The sequence below is a fragment of the Cyprinodon tularosa genome, unplaced genomic scaffold, assembly GCF_016077235.1.
Source record: "Cyprinodon tularosa strain WSP-4 unplaced genomic scaffold, ASM1607723v1 ctg117, whole genome shotgun sequence".
In the NCBI taxonomy this organism is placed as follows: Eukaryota; Metazoa; Chordata; class Actinopteri; order Cyprinodontiformes; family Cyprinodontidae; genus Cyprinodon; species Cyprinodon tularosa.
In genome coordinates, this window is record NW_024037970.1 from 2,259,553 (window position 1) to 2,286,749 (window position 27,197).

Consider the following 27,197-nt stretch of genomic DNA (forward strand, 5'->3'; position numbering starts at 1 on the left):
CCTAATAATATATTATTAATGAAAACAATGGAAGCAAGGTGTCCGCTGCACATGGCAGAGTTTTAGATAATCAGCAACAACAAGGCATACAGGGAAGACTGCAGGAATAACCAGACATGCCTTTTATAACAGACAAGTACAGAGTAGGTGACTAAATATGGCAAGACATTTCATACACTAAACCAAAACCCAGCTACGTACAGATCTTAATAAAATAAGGTCTATAGTAGTTTCAGCATGATTTGAAACATTTGAATGTTTCACATCAAAACATTTAACTGTCGGATAAATCATATTCATGAAAGGAAAACGTTTGAACTGCCTATGATGCAGAATTTAAAATTACGTTTATATGACAACCAAACCCTCTCACAAACATTAGTATACTCAAACTTTCTCATACAAACCATGGAACTCTCTTACATCTATCATATCAAACATATACCACTATTCTTAAAGGACAGTTTTTAATAAGCAGCTCCAAAGAAGCATAACACAGGTTTTGCAGACATTAGCGCCATGTTGAAATGACACCAGTGTTGTGCACAAATAAGAGAAAATAAATATTATAGCAGTTTGCTGCTATAAGCTGCAGATATTTTGTTCAGAGGCAAAATCTCTTCTTGTGTAAGAGAGTTAGAAATATAAATAATATCAAATATTGAAGTTATTTTGAACGGAACAACTTACCTTTCTAGCAAGAACTCCGGACAGCTTCCCCTTTAATAACTGTTCTACTATTCCATTGACAATCACATTCTAATTTCACCTTTTTTCCTAGCAATGGACAAAAGTTTGATTTTCTTACTCTTGTGTGGAGTCTGTCACAGGGTTTGAGGTGCATTTTTAGTTTGTGTAATTATTAAAAAAATAAAATAAAATAAAAAAGTAGCCGGATGAGTGAAGACATGCAGAGAATTCAATTGTGATAACAAGAGGAAAACTTAAATGTCATGCAATTGTTGACCTTGACCTTTTAAACTTGTGCAATGGACCTTAAAAAACACACTACAATTAAAATCCATAATTAAAATGTAAAAGGAAATATTGAAAATTTAGGATGGGCTATAAGTAAATTTACTTAAAAACATTTAAATTTTCTTATGTTTCCTACTTATATTTGAAAAAAAAAACTGAAATCCTTACACCTCTTTAATTATTTGCTTTGTAAAGAGTTTAGCTCAAGATAACAGTTACATGACACATGCTGATGAAGGTTCTCAGTCATCCAGGTCATAGTCATTCCGTAAAAATTCAAAAAATATCCACTGGACTTGGTTTCCAAGATTTGAAGACGTTTCGCCACCTCTCCAGGAAGCTTTCTCAATTCAAATGACACATCTGGAAAAATATCAGTGGCATTTTAAGGTAATCTCAATTTTGTCATTGTGATTTTACATTCCAGTGAAATTTATCTTCAACAGTTAACCCATCATCACGAGAAAACAGTGAGCATCTAACAGCACCTTGGGAGCTATGAGGAAGCTAAGGTTCTTGGCTAGGGACACAGAGTGAAGTATATTTATGTGAGAGAGTTTGATATTTTATAAGAGAGGGATGCTACAGTACACTTGAGATAGCGTTATGGTATGTGTCCTTTATTTCTTCAGAGATTCTTACAAAGAGGTAGGTGCTGTCTAGGACCTAAGTTTCCTCTTTAAACTGAAACCTTTATGCGCAGATAGACTAACTTGTGTATTTTAGCACTTATCTTAAATCTGGGAGATGTGGAATAAAGACAAATACAGCTCTATAACTCAAAAGTAATCTTAATTTTCAATAGTTTTTTGAGTAAAGGCTTAATTATAGCTACCTATAAGGCTGTGTTACATATCTATTTATCAGTCATACCTAAAATAGAGACAGTCATCAAAGTAAACACTTCCCTAAAGTATTTTTTTTTATTTGCTCTAACATGCAAATAGAGATCAGATTAAGCTATATTTTTTAAACAAAACTGTCTAAACAAGGACCAGGTTCTACAATAACATGTACAGTAGCAATTCTATTAGCAAAGACTCTCATAAAGTCACTACAGCAGAATGTTAAAGGAGTGGATGGCTCAGAGGGATATGATTCTGTGTAGGTACCAAAAAGATTTTATTTTTCTCTACCATCATGAAAAGTTAACAGTTCCAAAATCTTAAAAATGTTAAAAACGTCTCCACTTGGAGTACGAAGTACATTTTTTCTCCAATTTCCTCATGTTGTTCTTTTAAGTTCACAGCTTTGTATTGAAACAGTGAGTTAGCCTTTGATAATAACACAAACTAAGATTAGTTTGTGATATATAATTGATTTCATCTGTGTATTTCTGTCATAAGTAGGAAATTAAAATAAAACCGATACTATAAAGATCCATAAAGAAGCTTTTTTTTTAAAAAAAGGTCTGAGAGTTGATCTAAAATGTTTTCTTTGCAATTTCATAGGACGAGGGAGCAATAATGATTCGTTGTTAAAAAAAATTACTCTAAATCATCAATAAATATTTTCCTTGCCCAGTATTTCAAAGAAAATTAAAAATTAAATACCAGACGGAAATGACCCATAATCCTGTTAATGCAACCAGGTCTCAATTCAATTGCAGTTGTTAAAGTTCCTCTGAGATTTTTATGATTTGCTACTTTTAGATTGTGTTTTAACCAACTTTTTATTTTAGTTATAACCAAGACGCTGCATGAATGGGATGATGGGTTGGTAACAATATACTATCACAATCACCTCATGGGGTCTATGAGGCATTACTTTTCCCCCACACATAGGGAATGATTGAATAGTTTTTTTAATTAAATGAATAGAACAATCTTTAAAAAAAATATTCTGCATGTTCTGGTTGTATGACATAAAAAAAATGTAGAGGACAAATAAGAAATAAGATGAGCAATCTAAATGAGATTCAGTCTTTTCACCCCTTTCATTGACCCAGGCTCTCAATTAACTCCAAGAAAGTGTTATTTTCTCAGCTTCAGTGGTTTATTGCTCTAATTTTACTATCAATCTTCTCTATGCTCTCAGGATGCCACACTCAAATTATTGAGCAGATGAACATTCAAAATCGCCGAGCTACAATAAAATATAAGGGTTCTGTTAAATAAACCATGTGTAAATAATTGTAAAAAGCAATGGGGAGCCCTGTGTCATGAAGTCCATTCCGTGTTTGGTTTGGCTATGAGTGATGTGGCTCAATTTCATTCAGGTCTTAAAAAGCTTTCTTAAATGTTTTGTTAAGACTGTGTATCATTTAAAATCCTGCACAGATGGAGAATAACTTAGCTCCCAAATGATTTTTATCTATTTCTAGAAACTGCAGACGCCAACATGCATCTCAATGAGATACTCAGAAATAAGGAATGAGAAGCTCCTTTTAAATAAATACCATTTTTATTCTGTTATTGGCTTTTTACAGGTACAAAGCATACAACATGTTATAGTTTATCAAAAGTGGAAAACACTGATGTTACGTAATGTAACAAATGTAAAAAATAAGTAATCAACCTTACTTTCCCCGAAAGTAAGAATGTAACACTTCAGCGTATGAAAATTTGCATAAAAACACATCTAAAGTAATTTAAGTTAATAAACAGTACAAAAATGTTGAAACCATACATGTCAACATAATAGACAAGGACACCACTGATGTGACAAATGACTGTGAATTTTCATAAAATAATAAGAAATGTACATAAGTTCAATGAGTTTTAGTTAGGGTCATGTTTTACAGGATCAACATTTTCATTTTCATAAGTGCCAGAGAGACAATTGGCTGGTCAGAGAGTGTTAATGCAATATTTTAGCAAAATCTATTTTCCCGAAAAGATAACATCTCCTCAGGCCAATGAAACAGAATCCTTAAATGTCTGTAAGGCAGCAGACGTTAATACCTTTCACTCTTGAAGTGTTTAGCCAGTCTAAAGGGAGGATCCAAAGTAAGGCAAAGATGGACGGAAAGAGATCATATCATTGGGCAACAACACATCATAAGTGCTTATTTTTCAGAAGCTCTGCATCAGGTAATCCTAGATCTAACACATCTACTTAATTTTACAAAACTAACAATGCACCCCTTAAGAAAGATTCCTTTATTCCGTTCAGTATTGGCTTTCTCGGAATCAATATTAAGCCGGTCTCTTATCTCTTGACTCGATTTCTTCTGGGAGGGGAAACATTATTGGTAATATGGAACAAAAAAATGTCATTAAGATAATGTAAACTCCCTGCAATGGACTGGCGACCTGTCCAGGGTGTACCCCGCCTCTCACCCAATGACTGCTGGAGATAGGCACCAGCACCCCTCGCAACCCCACTCGGGATAAGCGTGTTAGAAAATGGATGGATGGATGGATAATGTAAACTCCCAAATTTAATTCAGGGGAGGGTTTTACTCCTAAACTCACCCAGTATTGATAGATATACTGTAATGAGGCCTCAAAGAGATGAATGCACAGTTTGTATAGTTTAAACATAGAAAAGACTGGTAAACTCTTCCAAGGTGGCAACAGTGAAATCATTCACCGGTTTTCTGCCTTACTGCATTAAAAGTCGTCTTTTGCTGTTGAGTAATAATAAAAAGTTTAATGTACTCACAAAATATACAATCTTCCTTTTTTCAAATGGAGAATGACAATAATCTACAACACTGTAATAAATAGTTTCATACATATTGCTCAGCTTCTCCTTCATTAAGAATGGTTACAGAGCCATCCCCACTGTTCATTTCAATGTCTTTTGCTGCAGCATCCTCAGGTAGCGAGGCTAAGTCCTTAAACACGTCAACATAATGTCCAAAGCCAGGCCCCCAGTTCAAAAGATTGTCCCAGTTGAAGCCTCCAGCTTGCTGACCCAATTTGTGGGATAAGGTGTAGTGCTGCTCACTGGAAGGTGTCTGGGCAATGCCAGGCCCTCCTTCTGCCCGCCGGCTAGAGTACCGCCTCTGCTTGAGCCTCCCGCCATAGTCCTCATCATCAGCATCTGACTCGTTTACTTGTGACAGCTTTGGAACTCTGGAGCTATAGGAGACAGGTTTTTCCCTGTCATACTCCATTTCTGAGCAGGTGAAGGAGTCGTGTGAATCACTCTCAGATGAGGACTCTGGAGCTGGAATACCATCAGCTGGGTTCCGGACCCTTGATAGGGGTCTGCGGCAGTCCTCCTCTGAGCTGGAGCGGCCATGGTCGGCGCTGCAGATGCTGGGGTTGCGTGGACGTGGTGTGTTAAGCCTCTCCACCTCTTCAATTGACAGCCCCACTGGAGGCCCTGTCTCTAGTGGGATCTGTTCAATAGGCTGCTTCAGCCGGCTGCCTGGCCTGGAGGTGTGGCCATGGCCAGCCATTGTCTGTGGACTCTTGCTACGCCTCCCCAGCCGGGTGGCATAGTTAAACATAGGTGGAGGTTGGCACATGTCATTGTGCATATCCAGTGGGCTGCCTTCACGGCGAGCCAGGTTGAGGTCTCTGGTGGGAGTGTTGCGGTAGAAGGAAGACGGTTTTGTAAATGGAGCTGGGGAATGTCTGGAGAGAGGGTTGGGGGTAGGACAGGCTGAATGGGAGTGGCTTAGTGGAGTTGACCTGAGGGCCTGTGTGTATTGAGGCTGGTAAGTGTAGCTTGTTGCTCCAAGTGGTAACGGAGACTGTCTAGCAAAGCCGAGCGGGCTATGTCTCTGGATAGAAAACTTGGGAGTGTGGCTGCGGAACTGCTTGTAGTGTTGGATGATATCTGCATCTGACGGTGCAATGCTGCTGGCATTGTCTATGTCATAATGCTCAATATCTGCTTCTGGTCCGTTACAAGGAGCACAAGGAGCACTAGGAACAGTCTCATTGTTGTGGGGAATGTCTGTTTCATCGTATATCAAGTATGGATTCTCCCTCTCAATAATGTCGGGTTTAGGGTTTCCTTCGGGTTGTTTTCGTACCGTCATGTCATCTCCATATGGTGGGATGTTGTCTGGATCATCAAATGCAACATTTTCACTTCCCTTCTTCTTTTTCTTCTTCTTTTTCTTCTCGTTAGGTTTCTTCTCCTTAGGTTCTTTTGGCACTTTGGTCTTGTTGCGGTCTTTGCAGTGGTTACACAGGATCAAGCTGAGCACCACCAAGGCAAGGATGGTGGCACAGCTGCCAACAATAGCCGGCACAGCCCAAATTGGCAGAACCATGGCCTCTACTGTGGGACTTAGGCTGCAGACAAAGCCACCATTGTCGGCTGTGGTGCAAACAGTACTCTGAGGGCACTGCACACCTAGACAGGCCACCAGAGTTTCACAAGTCTTGCCAGTGTAGAATTCAGAGCAGATACAGGTGAACCCTGAATTTGAGTCAGGCATGCAGCTGCCATGGTTCTGGCAGGGATTAGAGGCGCAGTCACCAGGTGGGACACACTGATAGGTGTACCACTGGTTGATACACATCAGGCCATCTGAACACGGGCTGCTCTCACACAGGTTAGGCCCTCTGCAACCAATCTTTACAGATGAACTTGTCTTGGTTAATGTCACAAGGCTGTGTTCGCCAGTAAATGGCAAATTTTCCCCATTGTACTTGACGTATGCCAAGCAGCCATCAAAACCTGCAGAAAAATAGAGAAGGGAAAAGGGTGAGTTTGCAAGAACAGTCAGCAGGATATAACAGAGGACCCAAAGGAAAATCCCTTGGCCTGGATAATGTCCTCATAAACAGCTAGACCTGGGAGCTGTAATCAGGTACAGGGATTTTGTTTAGATGGCTTATGAGTTCAAGCTCAGAACAAAACAATACCACAGGTAAAATTTCATAGAAAGCTCTTCCTGTGAAAAAAGGAAAAAAGAAAAGGATACACACACCATATATATATATATATATATATATATATATATATATATATATATATATATATATATATATATATATATATATATATATATACACTGTGGTATAACAGTGAATCCATCACTGAGGCCATTATGGCTTCAAGACATGCATCTGGGTTGGATGAATGTGTTTGTGTCTAATTCAGCCTGTTGCCTAACAGCACTGCCTCACAGATGTAAACAGGTTTTTTATTAAATTTATCCCACTGCAGATTAAATCCATTTGTGTCTTTTCATTAGCTCAGGAGCAGTGAGCATAGAACAGAACCCAAATATTCAGACACACACTGGGGTAAAGACTGGTTAACAGGCAGACTGCCACAGGTCTGCGTGCTGAGAGTGTGTTTGTTTTGAAATGGTCCCTTCGTAAAAGACCTCAACAAATCATTCAAATGGCTAATTTTTACCATATTAGTACATGGCGTAAGCCCTTTTCCCTCCTCTTGAAATCCTTTGAAATTTGCTGTGTTGCATTACCTCCTCCTGGAAACCCTCTGTTTCACCTTTTGAAAACTTATGCTCAAGGAAATCTGATCTTGAATTTAAAAGCAGCACAGCTGGGAAGATGTTTGGCACCAAAAGTCAACATTTTCTAAAATTATATTGTTTTGTTGTGTATCACTATTAGAAATGTATCTTTTTCAAAACATAAATAATATAAAGTACATTTACGTCCATCTTTATGTGCTTTTTTGAAAAATAATGTTTGTCAGGGCTAAAGCCGCCATTTGTATAGCAGGATATGTGGTTATTTCATTCAATAGCTGAATCGGATCCGTATCCGATGTTGTCCAATATGCTTGGGCCAGGTAACATTATCAGATTATAAAAAATATATTGGTGCATCTCTTTCGCTGAACACAAACTCACTCTATTAAAACATGGTGAAAATAAATACATAATAGAATAAAACAACTGCCTGAACATCAATTTAAATGTGCAAATACTGCAAAATGTGCCCAGCTACAGACTGGCAACCTGTTCAGGGTGTAACCTGCTTTTTGTCCATAGACTACTGGAGATAGGCACCAACCCCACTGTGATTCTAACGGATAACTTGGAGAAGATGGATCGTATTAGAGTAAAATGTGCAGTAATATGGGTTGATATGCAATTATTAAAAAAGTGTACACCAGCTTGAACCCCTGTATTTTTTGACAACTGAAAATGCACAAAGAACATTGGGAAGGACCTCTAAATGAATCACATTGTAAACTATAGGTTATTTACATCCAACTGGTGTTTTATAAGCAACCGTTTACGTTTATTATAATCATTTCAATTTACAACTAGTGAAAACCTGACACTAAAGATCAGAACCTATGGGCTGTAATTCAAATTAGTTGGTGAGCGGGGATAACTAGTTAGAAATGCATTGCTGTTGACCAGGGAGCAGGGATCTAGGACATTCTACATCCCATCACCCAGTTGTCCTGGGGCCCTGGCTGCTTGTGAACTGCTGAAGGAACACTAGGCGACCAGGAACCTACTCTGAACTGTCAGTTACTGGGCCTGGTCTATTTCCTGGATGTTCAACAACCTTGGACATCCAGTTGGGCCATCCACTCTAACTCTGACACCCTTGCCCCTAAAGCTATAAAAACTCTGCAGGACACCTTCACTTGCTTATTTTGATGTTAAGAAGTCCAACCACCCCCACCTTAGCTGATTACTTGCAAGTTCTATATCCATATTATGGAGAAAGACTTTGATGTTGGATGCCAGGAACCATTTAGTATGAAACTTCCTTTTAAGTTCAGCTTCTCAATAACAATAAGCCACCACAACACCCTTATTGCTGCAGAGGAAGCCAAAATGCATCATTGTTGGTTTCTTTGAACTAAATATATTAATATTTTCTGTTTAGGCATAGATTTACTCCAGATCATCTTGTTCTGAATTTTATAGTGCTGTTACTAATGACACAGGCTGGTGGACATCCACATTTCTGTCAGATGATTATATCAATAAGTGGAAGCAGGAATGCTAAGATGAAGCACAACCCACAACAACATTTTTATTTATGATGTTTGCTATGCTATGTGTTACATATCACAGCTAATAGTTTCCTAACCCACGCAAGACTATATGAATGATTGGGGGGAAAAAAATCAAACAAAAATAAGTTCTCACCTGCTCCGGTTTTCTGTTGTGCTGACCCAGTTGGGATTCCACCCAGTGAGAATGTCAGAACACCTAGACCTCCGAAGTCTTGGGTGGCATGTTGGATGAGTCGGGGGAGTCCACTGTCCACCTGGAGGACAGTCGATGAGCCATTCTTAAACATCCAGAGGATGTGCCACTGGCCGTCTGACAGTACAGAGTCTCCTAGAGATCGCTCCACCTTTCCACCAACACCTGCATCCGAGATGTAATTGATGTTGCCATTCCTCAACTGAAAGAGAACCAAAAAAAATCACCTATGAGTTTCATGAATCCGTATACTTTCGTAAGAGGAAGCAAAGGGACTCAGAAGATATGCAATAAAAAGTTGAAACAAGCACGGGGGAGCATGACGGTGCCTACTGGCCGAAATGAGTTATAGTAAATTTCTAGCTCTCTCCTGTAAGCGGGTTGCATACTGACATTTATAGCGCTTTTGCTTTTCTTTAGGAAAATTCTGAGTTGAATTCCTGTCCGACAGTCTTTCTGTATGGAGTGTGCATGTTCTCTTTGTGTATGCAGGGGTTCTCTTCGGGTGCTCCAGCTTCCAAACAACGACCAAAATCACGACTGCTAGGTTAACTTAGGTGTGTCTATAGATGGTTGGATTCCCCTGTGCTGCCTTGTGATCCTTCCAGGATGTAACATGACTTTCACCAATGGACTACTGAAGAAAAGTACCAACCATCCCATGACCCTGATGGCTGAGTGGAAGAAAAGAACTCCATGCTATCTTAAGCAATTAATCCTTTTGTGTCTGGGAGACACAGCCCCTTGGAAAAGGGAGGAAATGTGATAGCAAGGACTTGTTTCCCTCGAAAGGCCCTTGGTACCCTGAAGCTGAAATGTTCAGGAGTTGGCGATCTTTGTTTGGATGGGAAAAACCGAACTGTAAGTAGGGTGGCCACAAGGGTGGCTAAGGGTGATCATGGTCCCCCCTGGCCCCCCATCTAGCTCTGCCGCTGTCTTTATTGTCTAAGCTGGTAAAATCTATAGAGGATCTAGTGTAACCCTGGAAACACCTTCCAAAACAAGATTAAAATTTTGGACAACCTTGTTAACAGTGTGTATTACAGTTTCAAAAAGCTGCATTCATCTAAAGGCTTTATGTGGTCTTAGTACTGCAAATGAAATGAGCTACTTGATTGTAATATCACTGTGTGAATATAAACATTCAGCTTATCAAAGATGAAACATGGGAAGCTGACTCCCTAGATCTTTTCAATGTCAGATAAAGTTCGGTCTGTGAGAAGCAGTTTCATAAACAAAGGCAAAAAAAAAAAAAAACAGCAGCTTTCCAGATAAATACAATGCGTTGTCATGCCGACATTAATCAAGGCTCATGGGAGGAAAAGTGTTCTGAGTCTGCACCGAACAGAGACCAAACTGCTCTCTGCTTGGGATGCTGATGTCAGAGATCAAAAACAGAAATTCAGCTTGATGCTCATAAATCTTTCCCTTGCCGGGACACCCTGCACTCTATCATGTTCTCACTTCTTGCGTGGGTTTGGTTCATGCCATTCACCCAAGAGGAAATCAAAACCCTGCAAACAAATGGATTCACAGGGAGTGTGATGCTTCATCCTCTGACTTCAGGAAAAAAAAAAAAAAAGAGCAGAGAATGTGTCTTTAAAGAAAATTAATACGAGTCTCTTTGGCATCAGCTTTGAGTTTGTGGTTTTTTTCTGCGAATGGTAATCTCGTGTTCCCCTAACTTCGATGGAAAAGTAATCTTGTTCTCCTCCCTTTACAAAGAACCCGAAAGTCAGCCATGATAAGTAGCTTCCTGAAGAATTGATTTAAAATGGGAAATGCGGAAAAAAAAGCCCTCTAAGCCAAAGAAATCAGAGCGCTCTACAGCTGGAAAAAGGATCATGAGACTTATCTATTAAACATCTTGTTTTTTCATATCATTGTTAAGATAGTTGTCTTTTTATATATACCTACACAGTATGCATTCCCACACCCATTTTTTTTCTAGATTCTTTAATAAGGCACAAAGCTTAGATGGTGATTTGATGAGCACCAAAAGCCTCTCTGAGCTGGAAGACCAAATCCTAGCAGAGAAAACCTCATGTTACAGTGGGAAGTGGTCAATGGGGCCGAGAGGTCTGAAAGGAAAATTGAAGACGATGAATGAAGGTTTGGGCCTCTTTGGGCAGTGGCCCAGGATCAGTAAGAAAGGGAGTGAGAAAAAGAGGAGAGGGGCTAAAAGGGAGTTTTCTAAAAGACCAGTGAACCTTTGCTTTAGTCAGTTTGTAGTGATGACTGGTGGTATATGAATTAATATTCTTGTTAGAAACAACATGATAGCAAAAATGGTTGTGGTAAGTCCAGACTCTTCTTTTAAAGGTATTCTAATCAAACAGTAATTTGCATTTAGTAAAAGTGGCACTTTTAAAAAGCTTTAAAAAAGTAACAACGCTTTTCTTTGTGGCTATGACAACCTTAATGTAGGACTTTAATTTTGAAAATTCTTTAAAAACAGTTCAATTTGTTCTTTAACATTTCTGTAGCCTTTTTTCTGGAAAGCATAATACTATAAAATATAGATATAACCAATATCAGCCCAATAGTGCTGAGTTAATAGTAAAGACATAAAATCCCCAAATCCTGAATGGTATAAAAAAATTGTTGTTTTATATAAACACAGGGGCAACCTTTAGAAGCTGTTTGCAGAAAAATGTTGACCCAAAAGCTACATTAAGACATATTCCTATCACATAGATGTATGATGTTTTTTAGGAAACTTTAAGATCTTTGTAATACTGCTTCAGAACTTGCAGTGGATTTGTTGCTGTGGTTAAGCCCATATTCTTCTTGTAGATCCATTTAGGTCAAAGCTTTATCAAAAAGGTTTTATGTTTTCTTTGAATAAACATTAAGTAACTTTTATAACCACTGGGGTTGCTAGATGTTTAACTTCCTGGTTCAGCACCCCTAAAATAAATGAGAAACATTGCACTGTTGCTATATGGAACAGTCTGACTCTGTTTGGAAACTGCTAGACCACTTTGGATCAGCAGATCGAGAAGTTATGGAGATCCTTGTAAAGACTAGGAGCTCCACTCTCAGAGAACTTCACCTCTTTAGATTGAATTCTGCATCAGAGAAAAAAAAATGTATCATCAGCTAAAGACTATATATGGCTTCGCCTTACAACACATTTTTGCTCAATTAGCTCTCTTGTTTGCAGAAAGCTCAATCTACAGTAAAGCTGCGGTTTGGATCACATGACGGATCATCCATCTGAAGTTACAAAGGTGAGTCCTGGAGAACAGCAGCCCGCATGGAACATCGATCTAGGCCAAGTGCTGTATGTTGAACTGAAAACTCATAAAATGTATCGCAAGTTAACTAAGACTGAGATAAAAACAACAACAAAAACACAGTGTTGCTTTAATCATGGCAACACCTCTACTTTGTTTTAATGTTTCTAAAATTACATTTAACTTTACACATCTAAGCTGTTCTACCTTATTTTTTAGAGAGAAAGAAATTTTTTGGCAACCCTTTCAAATGAGTTATACTCGTTCAGTTTTTGTTTTTAACACTAATCTCAAACATTCTAAATGAGGCATACGAGTCAAACGGAGCAACCCATTATAACACTGATGATGATCAATTGTGAGTTACAATACAATAGCTGCCCCTTTTTTGGCAAATAATATGTAAGCAATAGGGTGTCTTTAATTTTCCAAACACAGCTGGTCTGTTTGTGATTGGGGCAAAAAATATATATAAAAAAATATTAAATTTAACTACAGTGCCTTGGATTCCCTGTATTTTATTCTCATATTATTTTCCACTGTTTTAGTGAACGAAGTCAGAATGTTTGCGGTCACAACAAAAAAAATGCCTCAGTCAAAAACCATATTCAGTTTTCACAGTGTTTTGTGGCCAAATCTATTAGCAAAAACTATTTCCAGAAGGATTTGGATTAGGAGAGTTTTCTCCACACAGATAAAAGCCAAAGGATGTCAGACACATTTTTCAAAGGTGTTATTCTCCTGGTCATGGTCTTTGGCTGGTGTTTTGTCTTGACTGGCTGAATTGATGGGAATTAATGCAAGCTTTAGGGCCTGCAGTGCTTGGTTTGGCATGGACTCTCCAAAGCCTTTACCTTTCAGTACTTTCCCAGCTCAATAAAAACCAGTATTTTTCTACAGTCTGTCCTAGCTCTCTGTTTTATGCTGCATCCCAAAAGCCTGGTCGTAACAAAACTGACTGGTTGTCCAGGATTTAGAACTTGTAGCTCATCGTTGGAACACACACAGAAAAGTCCATTTGAAGGAGCCAGAACAGCAACTTTATGGGAAAAATCTTACTTTTATCAGTGCCTTTTATTTAAAGGTTATAGAGTGTGAGTGCACTTTGCTGATGAGGTGTAGGGATGAACAGATTTTTCAATCACGCAAACTTTTATCTGGCGTTATGCTCTTTCATTTCAAATGCCTTCACTGGGGGAAAACTTAAACCTAAAGGGTAATAATGGAACTACGCTGATTGGGAGAGATTTTATTTTTTCCAAGACTACTGTAGCTTGTCACTTCATGCCTCACCTTAACAGTTGTGTAGTTGCTGCTTTCCTGAATGTGCAGCAGTGTGCCGCTCTTGCTTCGCGTCCTGAACTTGACCTCCAGGCTGCTTGGACCGGTTGCATCAGATGCCCCACCCTGCAGCGCGTGCCTTAGCAGGACATCACGTTTAGGGCCCTGTTTCAGAGCGTAGTCAAGGCGGCCGGTACCATCCAGTGACAGGGCAGTGTCTGCTGTCATGTCTGTAGAAAAGACAGAACGTGCTTAAAGACCCTGTTGATGTCGAAGACGCTTCTTAATGCCTGGTGAAATTTCCTCTTTGCTCGCAATGGGCTGTGGTTTTATTTACTTTTTTTATTATTATTTTCCCAATTCCACTTCCTCAGCCAAATATTTGTCCCCATGCTCTCACCAGTGGTTACAAATACATTCCAGTATGAGAGGGAATCCCCAGAACAGCCCATGTGACTTGAGTACACATTAAATCCTTATATTTACGGTCTCATGGACCGAGGCTTATATTAAGAACCGTACCAAAATGCTTGATATTTTAATGTAATCCACAAAATCTAATGTAATACCCAAGTATTTGTTTACTAACTATATAAACCTAAGCCTATAAGTGCATAACGTGATTTTATGTTCCAGAAACCTCTAATAGCTTGTGCTTTAGCCAAATATGAATGTAATGAAAGTAAACATAGGCTCTGATGCTGTCATACGATCAGAATGTACAGCTAAAAAAATCTGTGAAATCAAAACCATAACCATGAAAAATGTAAAAGATATATATAGCATAATAAGTTTTCATAAAAAAAAAAAAAAAAGTATTTTGACCCACTAAGTTTCCTTTTTGTCATTTTGAAAAGCTCTAATACTATTTTAGTTTTTTGTTAATCGGTTTGGAGGAGCGGCTGCACGCTGGCACAATTTGTATGAAAGACCTTGGGTCTTTCTTTACATATTCTGTATGCATGAGGATTATTTCTGGGTAATTCTAGGTTCTCAATTTTCCTCCTGCGGTGAATAAACATATTACTTTGATTGGAAACTTATTTTCCATTTGATGTACTTCCATGGCTGTGTGTCTCAGCACACAAGCAGTAGAGGATTGATGTTTGAATGAGATAAAATAATAAAATCCTTAGAAAATGTTAACTTAATGTGTAAACAATACGTATTATTGCTACAACTAATTTAAGAGAAGTGGGAAAAAAGTAGTTTAGTCAGAGTTTAGGGGGGGTCAGCATATACATATTAACCAAACACAAGAAGTTTGTTCATTTATAATTTGACAACAGTTTAATAAAACAATAATGAAATAAAAACTGGAAAATCAGAGTTGGACACTGCTACATTTTTGCATTTTAGGGAACATCTGTCCTCTGTGTTAACATGGAGTGTCAGATGGAAGAAACTCAGGTTAAGTTCTAGACATTATTGATTAGTTATACTGTAAATGCTCTTCTAGTTCCAGCCTGCTTTGTAAACCCAGAATAGGGGGTTTTCAGTGATGTCACTGGCCAGCTCCCGGTCCGCCATCTTGGGTGGCATATTATCGTATATTAAATATATCATGTCGCGAAAGGATAAGTACGCCAGCACGCTGGAGCCACCAGATCATGGAACATATCTGAGGAAATGTTCCGTGATCGACCATATGGACCCCTATGCCCTCCACGGTGCCTTGTTTAGCACTAATCCAGATGATTGGCCAAATGTAGAGCACGGTCACATAGTTCATTACCCGGTGTTCAGTGAAAACCCTCTGCACACTCTTGAGGAAATGAGAGCGTACAAGGGTCTAGAGGCGCACAACCAGTTCACATCTGGTTGGGTACGAGATGTCGAACTGATGTACATGAAGGAAATCGCCATCATACGTGGACGGGTGAGTTTTAATAAGATGGTAAAAATGTAAACAATCCGACGCAGGGCTCGCTATGCTAGGTGGCTAACGGCCGGCGGTGCGCGAACAGTTCCAAAGCTACAAGTCCTTGGAGTCTCATGTGCAGTTTACGAATGGATGGGTTCAGGAGCTGCAGCTCATAAAGCCAGCAAACAGTGCTAACCGTTAGTGCTAACAACCACTCAGGCATGTAATGTACTTTTAACTAGCTGCTATGTGTTTCAAAGGTTTGGTTAGTAACGTTAACTGCCAAACCTCCCTAAACCCTCTGGGTTTCTCACATATTTGAGCCTTTTCCCGCTGGTTGAAATCAAGTTAAGGTGAAATTAATCAAATTAAAACACGGCTGAGAGAGGGAGTCCAGTACGCGGTAGTCATAGGCAGTAGTCTGAGTAGCGGGGGCGGAGGCAGTCAACATTGCGGCCACGGAAAGTAATACATCATGACGCCCAAGCCCTATTATTAATATATTCTTACATGTTTTAAATGCTTGACAGTTAATTACCTGTGACAAGGTGAGCACTGCAGACTCTGGCGTGTTTCAGCTTAACAGCGTCCAAATCTGACTTGGATATCCGTGTCAGCCATAGGTGACGGCGTTGTTCAGATAGCTGTTTTGTTTTTCACATTGATTCATGATTACAGCTGGTATGCGATAGAAAGAGCGTTGATCTCCACCTCCACGGGCCGTACAACCAACAATTACACACGATTTCACCATTTTTCACTGTCAATACTGCCTAAGGCTGCCACCCAATATGGCGGACGCGCTGAGTAGTCACGTGAGCGTGACGTCACCTGAAAACCCCCTATTAGAACCAAACGAGGAGAAGCAGCATTTAGTTCCTATGCTCCACCTATCTGAAACAAACTCCCAGATGACTGTTAAAGTGCTGAGAGCCTTTTAAGTCAAAGTTAAAAACCCATTTGTTTCAACAGCCTATGACTGATGAAACAAATGGGTTTTCCAATTTTTTTATGTCTTTTAAGAATATATTTGCTTTTATTCTGCTATTATTTTTATTTTATTTTATAATCTAATTCATGTAAAGCCCTTTAAAGTGTCCCTGTACTGTATTGTGCTATAAAAATAATCTTGTCTTCCCTTGCCTTTCCTTGCCTTAGGACTGCTCTGAATGAAACCTGTTCAGGGAGCGGAGGATTATTCAGCCGTTGATTAGGCAAAGCGATAACTATTGTCCACCTATGAAAGTTTGGTTTCAGCCAGTCACAGTAACAAATTAAATTGCAGCAGATGACACGAGGAACCACAAAAACATAGGCTTTTATGCTCTTGCTATTCCTCCTTCCAAGATGAAATCGTGGATTCTAACAAAACAAATGTGATAGCAGCAGCAATGCGTACATCATCTTGTGTTTTCTTGTTTATTTTGTTTCTACTGTGGGCTAAGCAGCTCTTGTTTGTATTATAGCTATATGCCTCCTTAAAACATGATATCGCTAGGGGATTGGCTAACCCATTTTTGTTAGGTCTCGAACTGTTGGAGAAGGAGAAGGACATTATGGTTTCTCATTTTTTGTTAAAGCAAAATACTTTTGAAATTCAGCTTAAGTAAAAGATATAGGATCAATATAAAACAATACAATAAAAAACAAAACAGTTCATAAAAAAATATGCATAAAATTTAGGAGGAGTCATGAGGGTTGGCCACATGGACGTATGGCGGAAATCTGGAGTCTACCTGAAATGACAGGTCGCCCTGAGTTTTGAACAGGTTCCAAGGGACCTTCAGGAGGTTCTGGTTAGATAACTACAGAGAACGGTCTAAAATATTTGATATATAGGTCGGTATCTAACTAGTACAACATGGCCGTCCAATTAAACTGAAAGGGCAAATAAGGCCCTATTAAGAGAGGCAGAACCAGCTCCACAGTTACCTTAGAGGACCTAAAGAGAAACAAAGTGAACACGAAAACACTGAGAATCTTCACCAGTATATTGCACCTGCAGAGACCCACAGCTCAGGTCGAAAAATCTTTTGACTGAACAACTGCTAGTTATAATCTTCATTAATATGATCTTTATAGGAGAGTGGCAAGAAGAATGCGGTTCTAATACAAGGAAGGTGGTCCAGACAGAGGAGATGGAAGTTACATTTTCTATCTTTTCAAAACACTGCCCCTTCAGTGCCACATGACAAGGGCTGCATTATGATACGGGGAGGGGTTTGACACAACTTGACTGCAGGGAGTACAAAGCTAAATATTTGACAATCCTCGAGGAAAACCTGTTGCAAAAGAATGAGACTATTGCAGGTGAGGAATGCACACAGACAAGTTGATACCCCTAACTTTTAGAACAGGTAAAAAAAAAAAAAAAAAATGTTGAACTTAATACTTTATAGGCTACAAAAGGCCTTTGACAGTTGCTTTTTATTCTACAACCACCCTAAGAGGAACTTTTCTGGTTCTGATTACTGGAATAATTTTTCTCCTAATCTGTCATAGGAGAGCCTCGATCTCTTCTACAGCATGTATTTTTCACATGACTGCATTTGGATTAGAAAAATATGGTTCTATTTTTTCACGCTGCAAAGTCAACCTGCAAATTTCTCCCTAAATTGAACCTGACGGCAAACACACAATAGTTTCCAGTTTTCTCAGCAATGCCACTATTTGTTTCCAGTAAGAATATGTAATCCTCAAAATTGATGTGTGCTGGTACTGTACAGGATATGGAACGTCACAATGAAACACCGAAAGTCTTTTCTATAACTTTGTACATATAGATCATGCAAAATTGACTAAATTAACAATTCAAAGGCAGATACTTACATTTGTCACAGAATTTCCCGGTAAAGCCGTCCACACACTGACACTGCTGCCAAGACCAGTGGTCCAAACAGGTTCCACCGTGTCTGCAGGGGCTGGCAGTGCAGGCTCCTTCCAGTCTTGGGCATCTATAGACACACAACCATACAAAATCCCGACAATCAGATGGGCAATTTGACAGCTAAGCCTCACAGTAAGAAGCCTGGAGGTCTGCTGTTAAAGAAACTCTAAAAACAGGAGCAGATGAGCTTTGATTTGTCTCCCGGAGCGCCAGTACAAAAACCAATACAAGAACCCAAGAGGATTAGCATATTAAAAGATCTGCCTCTGCCTACTATTCACTGCTGAGATAGAGAAGAAAATGTTCAGCAACTGCCTTTCCCCATCAAAGGTCTGCCATTCGTGGTTAAAAAAACATCTTTTAAAAAGTCTCAGGGGATAAAAAAGTGTGAACAGATGTCCCACAGCAGGAGCCATGAAGGTTGGAGACGATGGAAGGATGAGAAAAAAGGGGAAAAATGCAGACGGTAAAAGAATGGGAGCGGGGGGGCTGCAGACCTGTCAAGGATGCCACGCGATGCCAATGCCTGACTGGGCTCCAGTGGACGTCCGTTGACGGCGAGCTCCATGATGCAGCCCACAAAGTCGTGGGTGGCGATCTGACCACGGCGGTGAAGGACGGGTTCTATCGACCTGACGCCGCCGACCGAGAGCCGGTTAGGGTGCACATCCAGGATCCTGTGAAAACAGGCACGCAAACAAGCACATTCTCAGACATCCAAAAGCTCCCAAAATGCATTCAACTGTTTTCCAGTTTCTTTAAAGCCCACAAAAAAAGGTTTGGGTCAGAGAGTTTAAAGCAACACTGTGTACGCTTTAGACACTAGGGGCAGTAGACCTGTAACTTCCAAGCTTAGCCCCATTTAAAGCAATTGGGGACATTTGCTAGTCACACCTCTCAAAGAGCTTTACACTAAGATGACCTCCACCCTGTTACACAACACATATAATGATTCACAGATCAGTAGACTACCTGAAGTTAAACACCTGGAGTTAAACACCTTGTCTAGGAGCACATCGGCATTTGACAGAAGGAAGTTGCAATCAAACCCACCACTTGCAGATTGCAAGGCGACCAATCTTCCCACTAATCCAGAGTTACCCTAAAGCATTAGCTACTGTGTTTGTGTGTGTGTGTGTCAGATTCTCCTACCAGTCGGTGTGTACAGCCACGTTGCTAACAGCGCAGTACCCTGGTTCCTGGTCCTCACCACACAGATCCACGGTAAGGGAGGCTGCCTGTGAAATGACAAAAACACAACAGACGCTGTTTCAGGAAGGAAGCTGAAAGCCACTTTGTCTGAAAGAATTCCTGACATCATGGGAAACAACCTGAATCATTCCTGGCAGACTATGTCTGACGGAGACTCGTCATTTATTCTCATCTATGACGGCAAATCCATCCATATACAGTTATTTTAAAACGTATCTGTGGCTCCTTTTCTAACATTTTAACACAAACTTAAATGTAAATAATTTCACAAAAATCTCTCTCTGTACATTCATGATAATCTCCACACATCAATACTTTGTAGAGCCATATTTGCTTTAATTACAGCTCAAGTTCTTCAGGGTTGGTTCTTCTATTAACGCTTTCCTTTCCTGAAATGTCATTCATCCCTGCTGCCATCAGACTTTACACTCCCACTGCACTATAACCTGGTCTAATAACGCTGCAATAACTTATACTATTTATCTATTTAACAAATCAGAAACTACACTTTACTTGCCACCACTTCACTGTACATAAGATACTGTATATATAAACCACCTTACTTAGATTTTACCGTTCACTGTATATATCTGGATACATTGTATATACTTCATACACCTTTACCTCCATTGTGCACCTGCAATTGTTTAAAAAGCCAATGTCACAATTTAATTTCTCCATTGTGAAATCAATAGTTCTATTCTATTCTATACTATTCTATTCAAATCATTATAGCCATATGGCCATTCTATAGTATATAATCATGCATTGCCAATGGACCATGCTCTTTAAATTTCATTTATTGATCAACTAGAGTTCTGTCAAGTCATGTGAGTTTGGGATACTGTTTAATAACCTAGACCTCTGGTAATCTATTCCGCAACTTCATCCCTGTCCTGCTTGCTTTGGTCCTTGGACTCTGATGCTTTATTTCCCCCACTGGTATTCTGTAATAATTGTCTCAGGCTTTCAACCAAGCTGACAAAAAAAAGAGAAGATCTATTATAAGGACATTAGAATCCAAAGCTACTGTAATCTGACTGGGTTTCATTATAAATAAAATAAAATCTGTTGTTTTTTTTATATTTATAAAGAGTTTACCTCTTTTCAAAGCTATTTGGTGGTGGTTTGTATAGAACTTTTTTGATAAAAACAAAATTCCACCCTATAAACCGTTTTTAAAAATGTATCCATTTATCTATGCTATGTATTTATGTAGGTATATATTTTTTTCCCCTCCAGTCCAAGATGCATGTTAAGATTAATATGAGTTTTCAAATTGGCCGTAGGAGTTAGCCTAAGCATGCCTAGTCGTCTGGCTCACTCTTGTAGCCCACTGATAGACAGATTGGCCATTCAGGGAGTAGCTCCCCTCTCATCCAGAGGCATTTGGGACGGGTTCCAGCTCCCCCTTCCTAACCTTTACAGGATTTATAATGTGAAGCTAACAGGATGGATGCTAAACATGCCGCAATGTTAACTGATTAGACGCTACAGGTCCTCTCTGCCCAATTACCTCCCTTATTTTTACAAGCTAATCAAAATATTCAGCACTAAAATCAGCAGATTTATTATCAGCTTTATTGCAACTAACTTTGAAAATGTTTCACTAAATAAACAAATTCTGTTTAACTTAAACAGACGGTAAGCTTTTTTGAGACAAAGTGATTATTTTATGTCTTGTAAAGAGTTAAAAGAGATGATCCAAATTACTTCTTAACTCTATGCTATTAAAATACACCATGTGATTGCAGACAGATGCGGTTTATTTTAGTTAGGTAGGTAGATGAGATGCCAGACAGCTGCTGAGAGAAAAATATAATAGGACAATCAACACTTTGATTCAAAGCAAGAAGGTAAGGGGTTTATTCACCAACAGGTAAAGGTTTCTCACAGTTTTCCCGCAAACATCACAGGTCATATTTTTGTGAAGATAACATAACTTCTCATAGATTTCTTTTATGATCTGACACTGTTGGTTTGAACAGAGCATCATAGTGTGCTTAGCATTTTCTACTGACACATTACGCGCTAACGAGGTGGAGGACAAAGTACTTCCCAACAAAAGTGTGCATCTAAGTAGGCAAATTAATGCTTTATCTAAAAAGACTGTAGTATCAAAAATATCAAACTCTGAATTTGAAAATAGATTTTAGTGCCTAAATTTCTGGTAGATTTTTTTCTCCTCACATTTAATGAACTTACCATACATGAAGTATGCCATTTTTTTTTTTACTTTTGTTCGTAGCACTTTGAAATAAGCTACGAGGTACACTATAACTATTATTTTGTATCGTCATCATTTTTTTTTCAATTATCACTATCGTCTTCATCTCCATGACTGTGAACCTCATCTTTCTTCTAGGAACATTTCTCAAACTAGCAGTAATCAAACAGTTATAAGAAGATCATGCCCTTAATCTCTCTCAGCATCCAGTTCATGCTTTTACTAAGGGTTTGGTTCCATGTGAAAGGATGATCGTCATTCAGTTTATTTCTATAGCGCCACTTCACAACATGTCATCTTAAAGCACTTTACAGTTCACCAGATTATACGGTCATTTAGGAGTTAATGGGAACTTAGCTCTCTATAACACATTTAGACAAACCCTTTTTGTTATTTGATTTAAATATTTGATAAGGAAGTGGCACAGAAATGCCAAACATTTTCAGTTTCCTGTTTTTCCGTCAGTGCCAGTAAAGCATTTGCCCCGATGTGTGTTGTATTTTCTGTGTTCTGATGTGGCGAACAAGCCCAGGAGGAAGAAAAGAAATGTGCCGGCGAGGAAACTGTCCGGAAAAGTGTGTGAAAGTGTTGAAAAACTGGAGCAATTACGCTCCACCTCTCCTGGAGTTTAAGTCAACATGGACCACACTGCCCCGGATCTCTGACACAAATCATCCAGTGGAGCATGACCCTACAGGGCCAGCATACCCACACACACATATGATCCCCTGTTCAGTCTCACACATAGATTCAGTACAGCTGTACAAAGAAGCAACATTTAAAAAAAAACAAGAAAGAATTAGAAATGAGAAGTAAATGATACATAGAAGAATGAAGAATGCCTTTTTGTGTGTTGTTGATACTGATTCGCTTTTCCCTTGATAAAGTTTGTGGAGGGACTTTACTTTTGCTGTTCTACGCCTGTTTTAAACAAAACAAAAGCTTTCTGGTGATGCTGTTTGACAGCACACAAAACTAGGCTGTCAGATTGCATTTTATAAATGCCTCCAGTATTTTAGGTTTTCTTATTAATTAAAAACAAGCTACCCTGTTTATACAGGCGTGTTTTTTAATTTAATCTTAGGTCATTTCCATTTTGGAATTAATAACATTTTTTGAAATCAATTGAATTGAATTTGTACTCTACCATCAATCACTCAGGCTCTGTTATTTGTGTGTAAGTCCATCCATACTTTCCCTCTTTTATAGTTAGCTTAATTACAGTATCATTACAAAGGCATTTTTTATCTTTCAAACAAAAATACCTTTGTTACATTATACAGAATTTATTTCAGTAGAAATGAATCTATTTTCCTGCTTTCTTTTATTTACATCTGCAGTGAAGCATCTAAGATGAATGCTTAATTAAAACCTAAAGCACTAATAATATTTTAAAACCTAATTTTAAAGTAGTCATCACTCTGACACCTGAGTTACAGAGAGTGTGAGAGTAACTCGTTTTTACTTGTGTGTGTGGGCTTGTTGTTTAAGGAAGAGAAGACCATGAGTGTGCTCTCCACAAGGTGCAATTTTCTCAATGTATTTAGTTGTTGAATGTTGCTAACTTTAGCCAGTCTTGCCTAAAGGTGCAATTCCTGCTTGTGCAACTTTTTACCTTTTGTGTAGGAGACCAGTAAACTATGGTAAACAATGTTTTGCAATCTGCAAATGTTGCTGAGGTTTTATCCACATGAACGTGTATACACACTGGTTACATTTTTTGTACCCTTGTGAGAAAAATAGAGCTATGGAAAGGCGTCTAAATTAACTTAATTTGAAAAATCATTCACCATTCTCCTGTTTAGTTGTTTCTTTCCTAGCCAGAACCTCTCATTAAGCTAGACCATTTATAGATCAGTACTTCTATGTTCTATTTGCATGTCTGCTTCTGTGTCTTTAAAACCCCAGTCGGCCTCAGTAGAAGGCCGCTCACACTGAGACTGATTCTGCAGGCGGATTTCTTCCTTAAAAGGGAGTTTTCCTCTCCACTGTTGCTGCATGCATGCTAGGTGTGAAGGATTGCCGTAGGGTCAACTTCAAAATGCAAGAGAACATTTTTGCCACATGCTCATCCAGGGGCAGAGAATCCTGTGAATGACATATGTTGTAAATTCACACTGAATAAATTAACTGAATTGAAATGAACAGCTTCAGTCTCACTTTTTTTTCCTCTGCTTTAATGGCAGAAAGAAAAGCACTGATTCTCCTTTTAAAACAAATTTTATCAGACCAGACCAACTCAGTAACAGAACTATGATTATTTTATGCATTTAAAAAGGATTTGATTGCTAATCTACATCCAGACATAATGTTGCTGGAAATGGTTTCAAACATCTCCTCTCCTCTCTGTCTGATCACTCTGAGACTTCAATGAGAAATCTGGCTGTGGTTTTGGCCTGTTTTTGAGATCATAAGTCAGGAACAGGAACTGGGGACTGACCTGATGCCCAACCATAGAAATGACCCACATCAACTTCTGCAAACACGACCATTAGCTGAGCTTTACAGCCCCATAGGGAGCTGGCGTTACAGTCCTAACATTTCTCACTCATTCTTCAAGAGCACCATTTTCACTGATTCACAGTCCTTGATATGTGCTATATTCCTTTCAGCCCCATCGCTCTGCAACTTTTAACGATTTTACCAGCTTCCTATGAAAACTCTCTGCCCTACAGGGAACAGCAGATTTGACGTCCAGCAGGACTGAAGCATTAGGAGGGAACTGACAGAACCTGATCAGGCTTTTTTCCCCTCTGTTTGCCACAGTGCTGTCGGCATGGAGGAGACTCACATTCAGAGCACGAGAGACACATTTTCATATTTAAGAGTCCTTCTGGATTCTGGTTTCATAAATCCTAGCAACCATAATATGTAATTACAGACTATAAAAACCATAAGCTGAGCTATCAGTGGTTTGGGGTTTTAATTATCATCTGAAGAGACTAAAGCCAAAAAAGACTGTAGGTTTAAGCAGTAAAAGCTCAGGACATAAATGTGTTGAATACAGTTCTTTCTGTTGATCCCTCTTATGGTGACTAGATCTGTTAAATGAATAATGGCCATAAGCTTGTTAATGGAGAGTGTTGGCCTAGTGGTTAGAGAAATGTGCTTTTGCTTTAAGAAGGTTGTATGTATCTGGTACGATCCCCACAGCCTCTACTCTGGGTTCCTGAAAAAAAACCTTAACCCCACACTGCTCCCTGGGCGCCACAGAGTGGCAGCCCACTGCTCCCCATGGGGATGAGTCAAATGCAGAGAGTGAATTTCCCTATTGTGGGACAATAAAGGGATTTACAAGCTTGATTTAAGACAGGCATCTTACCATCCCAGCTCTCCTGGCGATAACTGTGTGGAACTGGCCATCTGAAACTTTGATCATGGTCATCAGTTTGTAGGTCCCACTGCCCAGGTTAAAGGAAAAACGCATCTTGCCCTCAAAGATCTCCAAAGCCAAGAATTCCGCCTTGTCGCCTGTTTGATTGTCGTGGTTGTACATCAGCAGAGCGTTGCTCATCAGGGTGGCAAACTTGATGTAGATGTAGTTATTGTTGGGATCCAGAGATGGAAACTCCATGTAGGAGAGCTCCTCAAAACCATAGCTGTTCAGTTCGCAGTGTTTACCAAAAACCCCTGAGGAACAAGCATACCAGAAAAAGATTGGTCCAAAAACAAAATATCTACAAATCAAATTGAAATCTTACATAATATGTTTACACTGAATCAAGCAAATCCTCATCTTGTGAAATAGCCTTGCAAAAACTACCTAAATTGTAATAAAACATAGAGGGAATGAAGATGAAGACGGTGGAGCATTTCCACAACAAACGGGTTTGAGAATGGTTGAAGCGCAAATTTTAAAATATAAGTCAGCCAAATTTTCTTAATATAAATGTATTTCACCTGTATTTGGGCAGGTAGGTAACATTAATTTTTCAAAGGAAAATGATGATTTATGTTTAAAATAAAAGAAGCATCACTTTACAACAAGGTTCCCATAATAAATGGCTAACAAATACTTTACAGATGTGTTATAAGTTAATTTATGTGTTAAATTCATATATGTTATTATGCATTCAACATATTATGCATAGATTATTACAATGATTACTTATTTTGCTAAGAAGGTGGTAACTAAGTCTGAAATGTTGAATAGAAACGATTCTAGATTATATAAATTGTTGAACAGCTTATTGCGACCTAAGTAACAGGTCAGTTTTGTCTCTTTTTATTGCTTAATTAATGAACAATAAATCCCTATAAATTAGTATATAAGGTGAGCCCTATTGTAAAATGGTAATGAAAACAACTACAATTATTTGATGTCAAGTGCATAATATAATTATCATATTCCATTGGCAGATCTTAGACAGATTTAGACAGATTTATTTGTCATTTTGTTCACACAAGTGTAAAACAAAAATGAATTTTGTTTGGAACAGCTCTCTGGACAATTTCATCTTTGCAGCCATAAAAAATAGTAACAATATATATATATATATATATATATATATATATATATATATATATATATATATATATATATATATATATATATATATAAAAAATAATATAAACATATGACTGTAAATTTACAGTTATAATATTTTCATTTTTTTCTTCAGATCATCATATCCACCTGCTTAAATAGGGCAAATACACATCATTTAAGAAATGTTGAGCTGTTTTTAGGTCAGTTTTTGCAGTGTTTTTCCTAATTAATCATTTATCCTGCAATTTCTTTTTTTTTAAACCATGTCACCCTGCAAGTTTCCTTTCATTACTTACCGAACGGACAGTGACAGTAATATCCATCCAACCGATTCTGACAGGAGCCGCCATTAAAACAAGGGTTACACTCACAGTGATTGATGATGGAATCGCACGTTTTGCCTGAGTTCACAAAACAACGCAAATTAAAATGGAATGGGGTGGTGGAAAAAAAAACAAAAAACAACAACACAGAAGACAATGCTCAATACTGAATCATGCTAACTATTCATGACATCACAGCTGAGAACTGCTCTGCAAATCCCCCCAAAAAATAAAATTTTATTACAACAAAAAAAATAAAAATAAAATTTTATTTTTTGGGGTGGGGGTTTCAATCATGGAAAAGTAAAATAAAGTAGATAAACCTTATGTTGTGGGATTTATTTATGACGACATAATATAACCCATTGTAATATTATTAATAAAACAACAATAAAGGAAAATGGTCAGCTCTGTGTGAATAAGAAAGTACATCCCATTATTTATTAGCTTGTAAACCCATTTTTACTAACAGTAACTCTCAGATCGTTGTACAGGAACATTGTGGGACTGTTCCCTCTTTTTTACTAAATTAGTTGCACATAAAAAAAATTGAGGAAAAAAAATATTTCAACCAGTCTGGTTAGCCTATCATTGCCACTACTTCATTTCATTTCCTTCTGTTGTAGATTAGCTGCTTG

At 38.6% G+C, this 27,197-nt stretch overlaps 1 protein-coding gene across 1 annotated transcript in view; it reads right to left on the reverse strand.

The window, feature by feature from the left end:
* Positions 1 to 3,362: 3,362 nt before the first annotated feature.
* The window catches only part of LOC119798822 (protocadherin Fat 4), a 143,213-nt gene continuing 119,378 nt past the window's right edge, over positions 3,363 to 27,197 (reverse strand). The window contains exons 10-17 of the mRNA XM_038308451.1: positions 26,533 to 26,637; positions 25,070 to 25,377; positions 19,461 to 19,546; positions 18,806 to 18,985; positions 18,251 to 18,375; positions 13,570 to 13,787; positions 8,978 to 9,239; positions 3,363 to 6,564 (exon numbers count right to left, since the gene is read on the reverse strand). Coding sequence (XP_038164379.1) covers positions 4,652 to 6,564; positions 8,978 to 9,239; positions 13,570 to 13,787; positions 18,251 to 18,375; positions 18,806 to 18,985; positions 19,461 to 19,546; positions 25,070 to 25,377; positions 26,533 to 26,637 — 3,197 coding nt within the window. The 3' untranslated portion in view covers positions 3,363 to 4,651. The remainder of the gene's footprint in view (positions 6,565 to 8,977; positions 9,240 to 13,569; positions 13,788 to 18,250; positions 18,376 to 18,805; positions 18,986 to 19,460; positions 19,547 to 25,069; positions 25,378 to 26,532; positions 26,638 to 27,197) is intronic.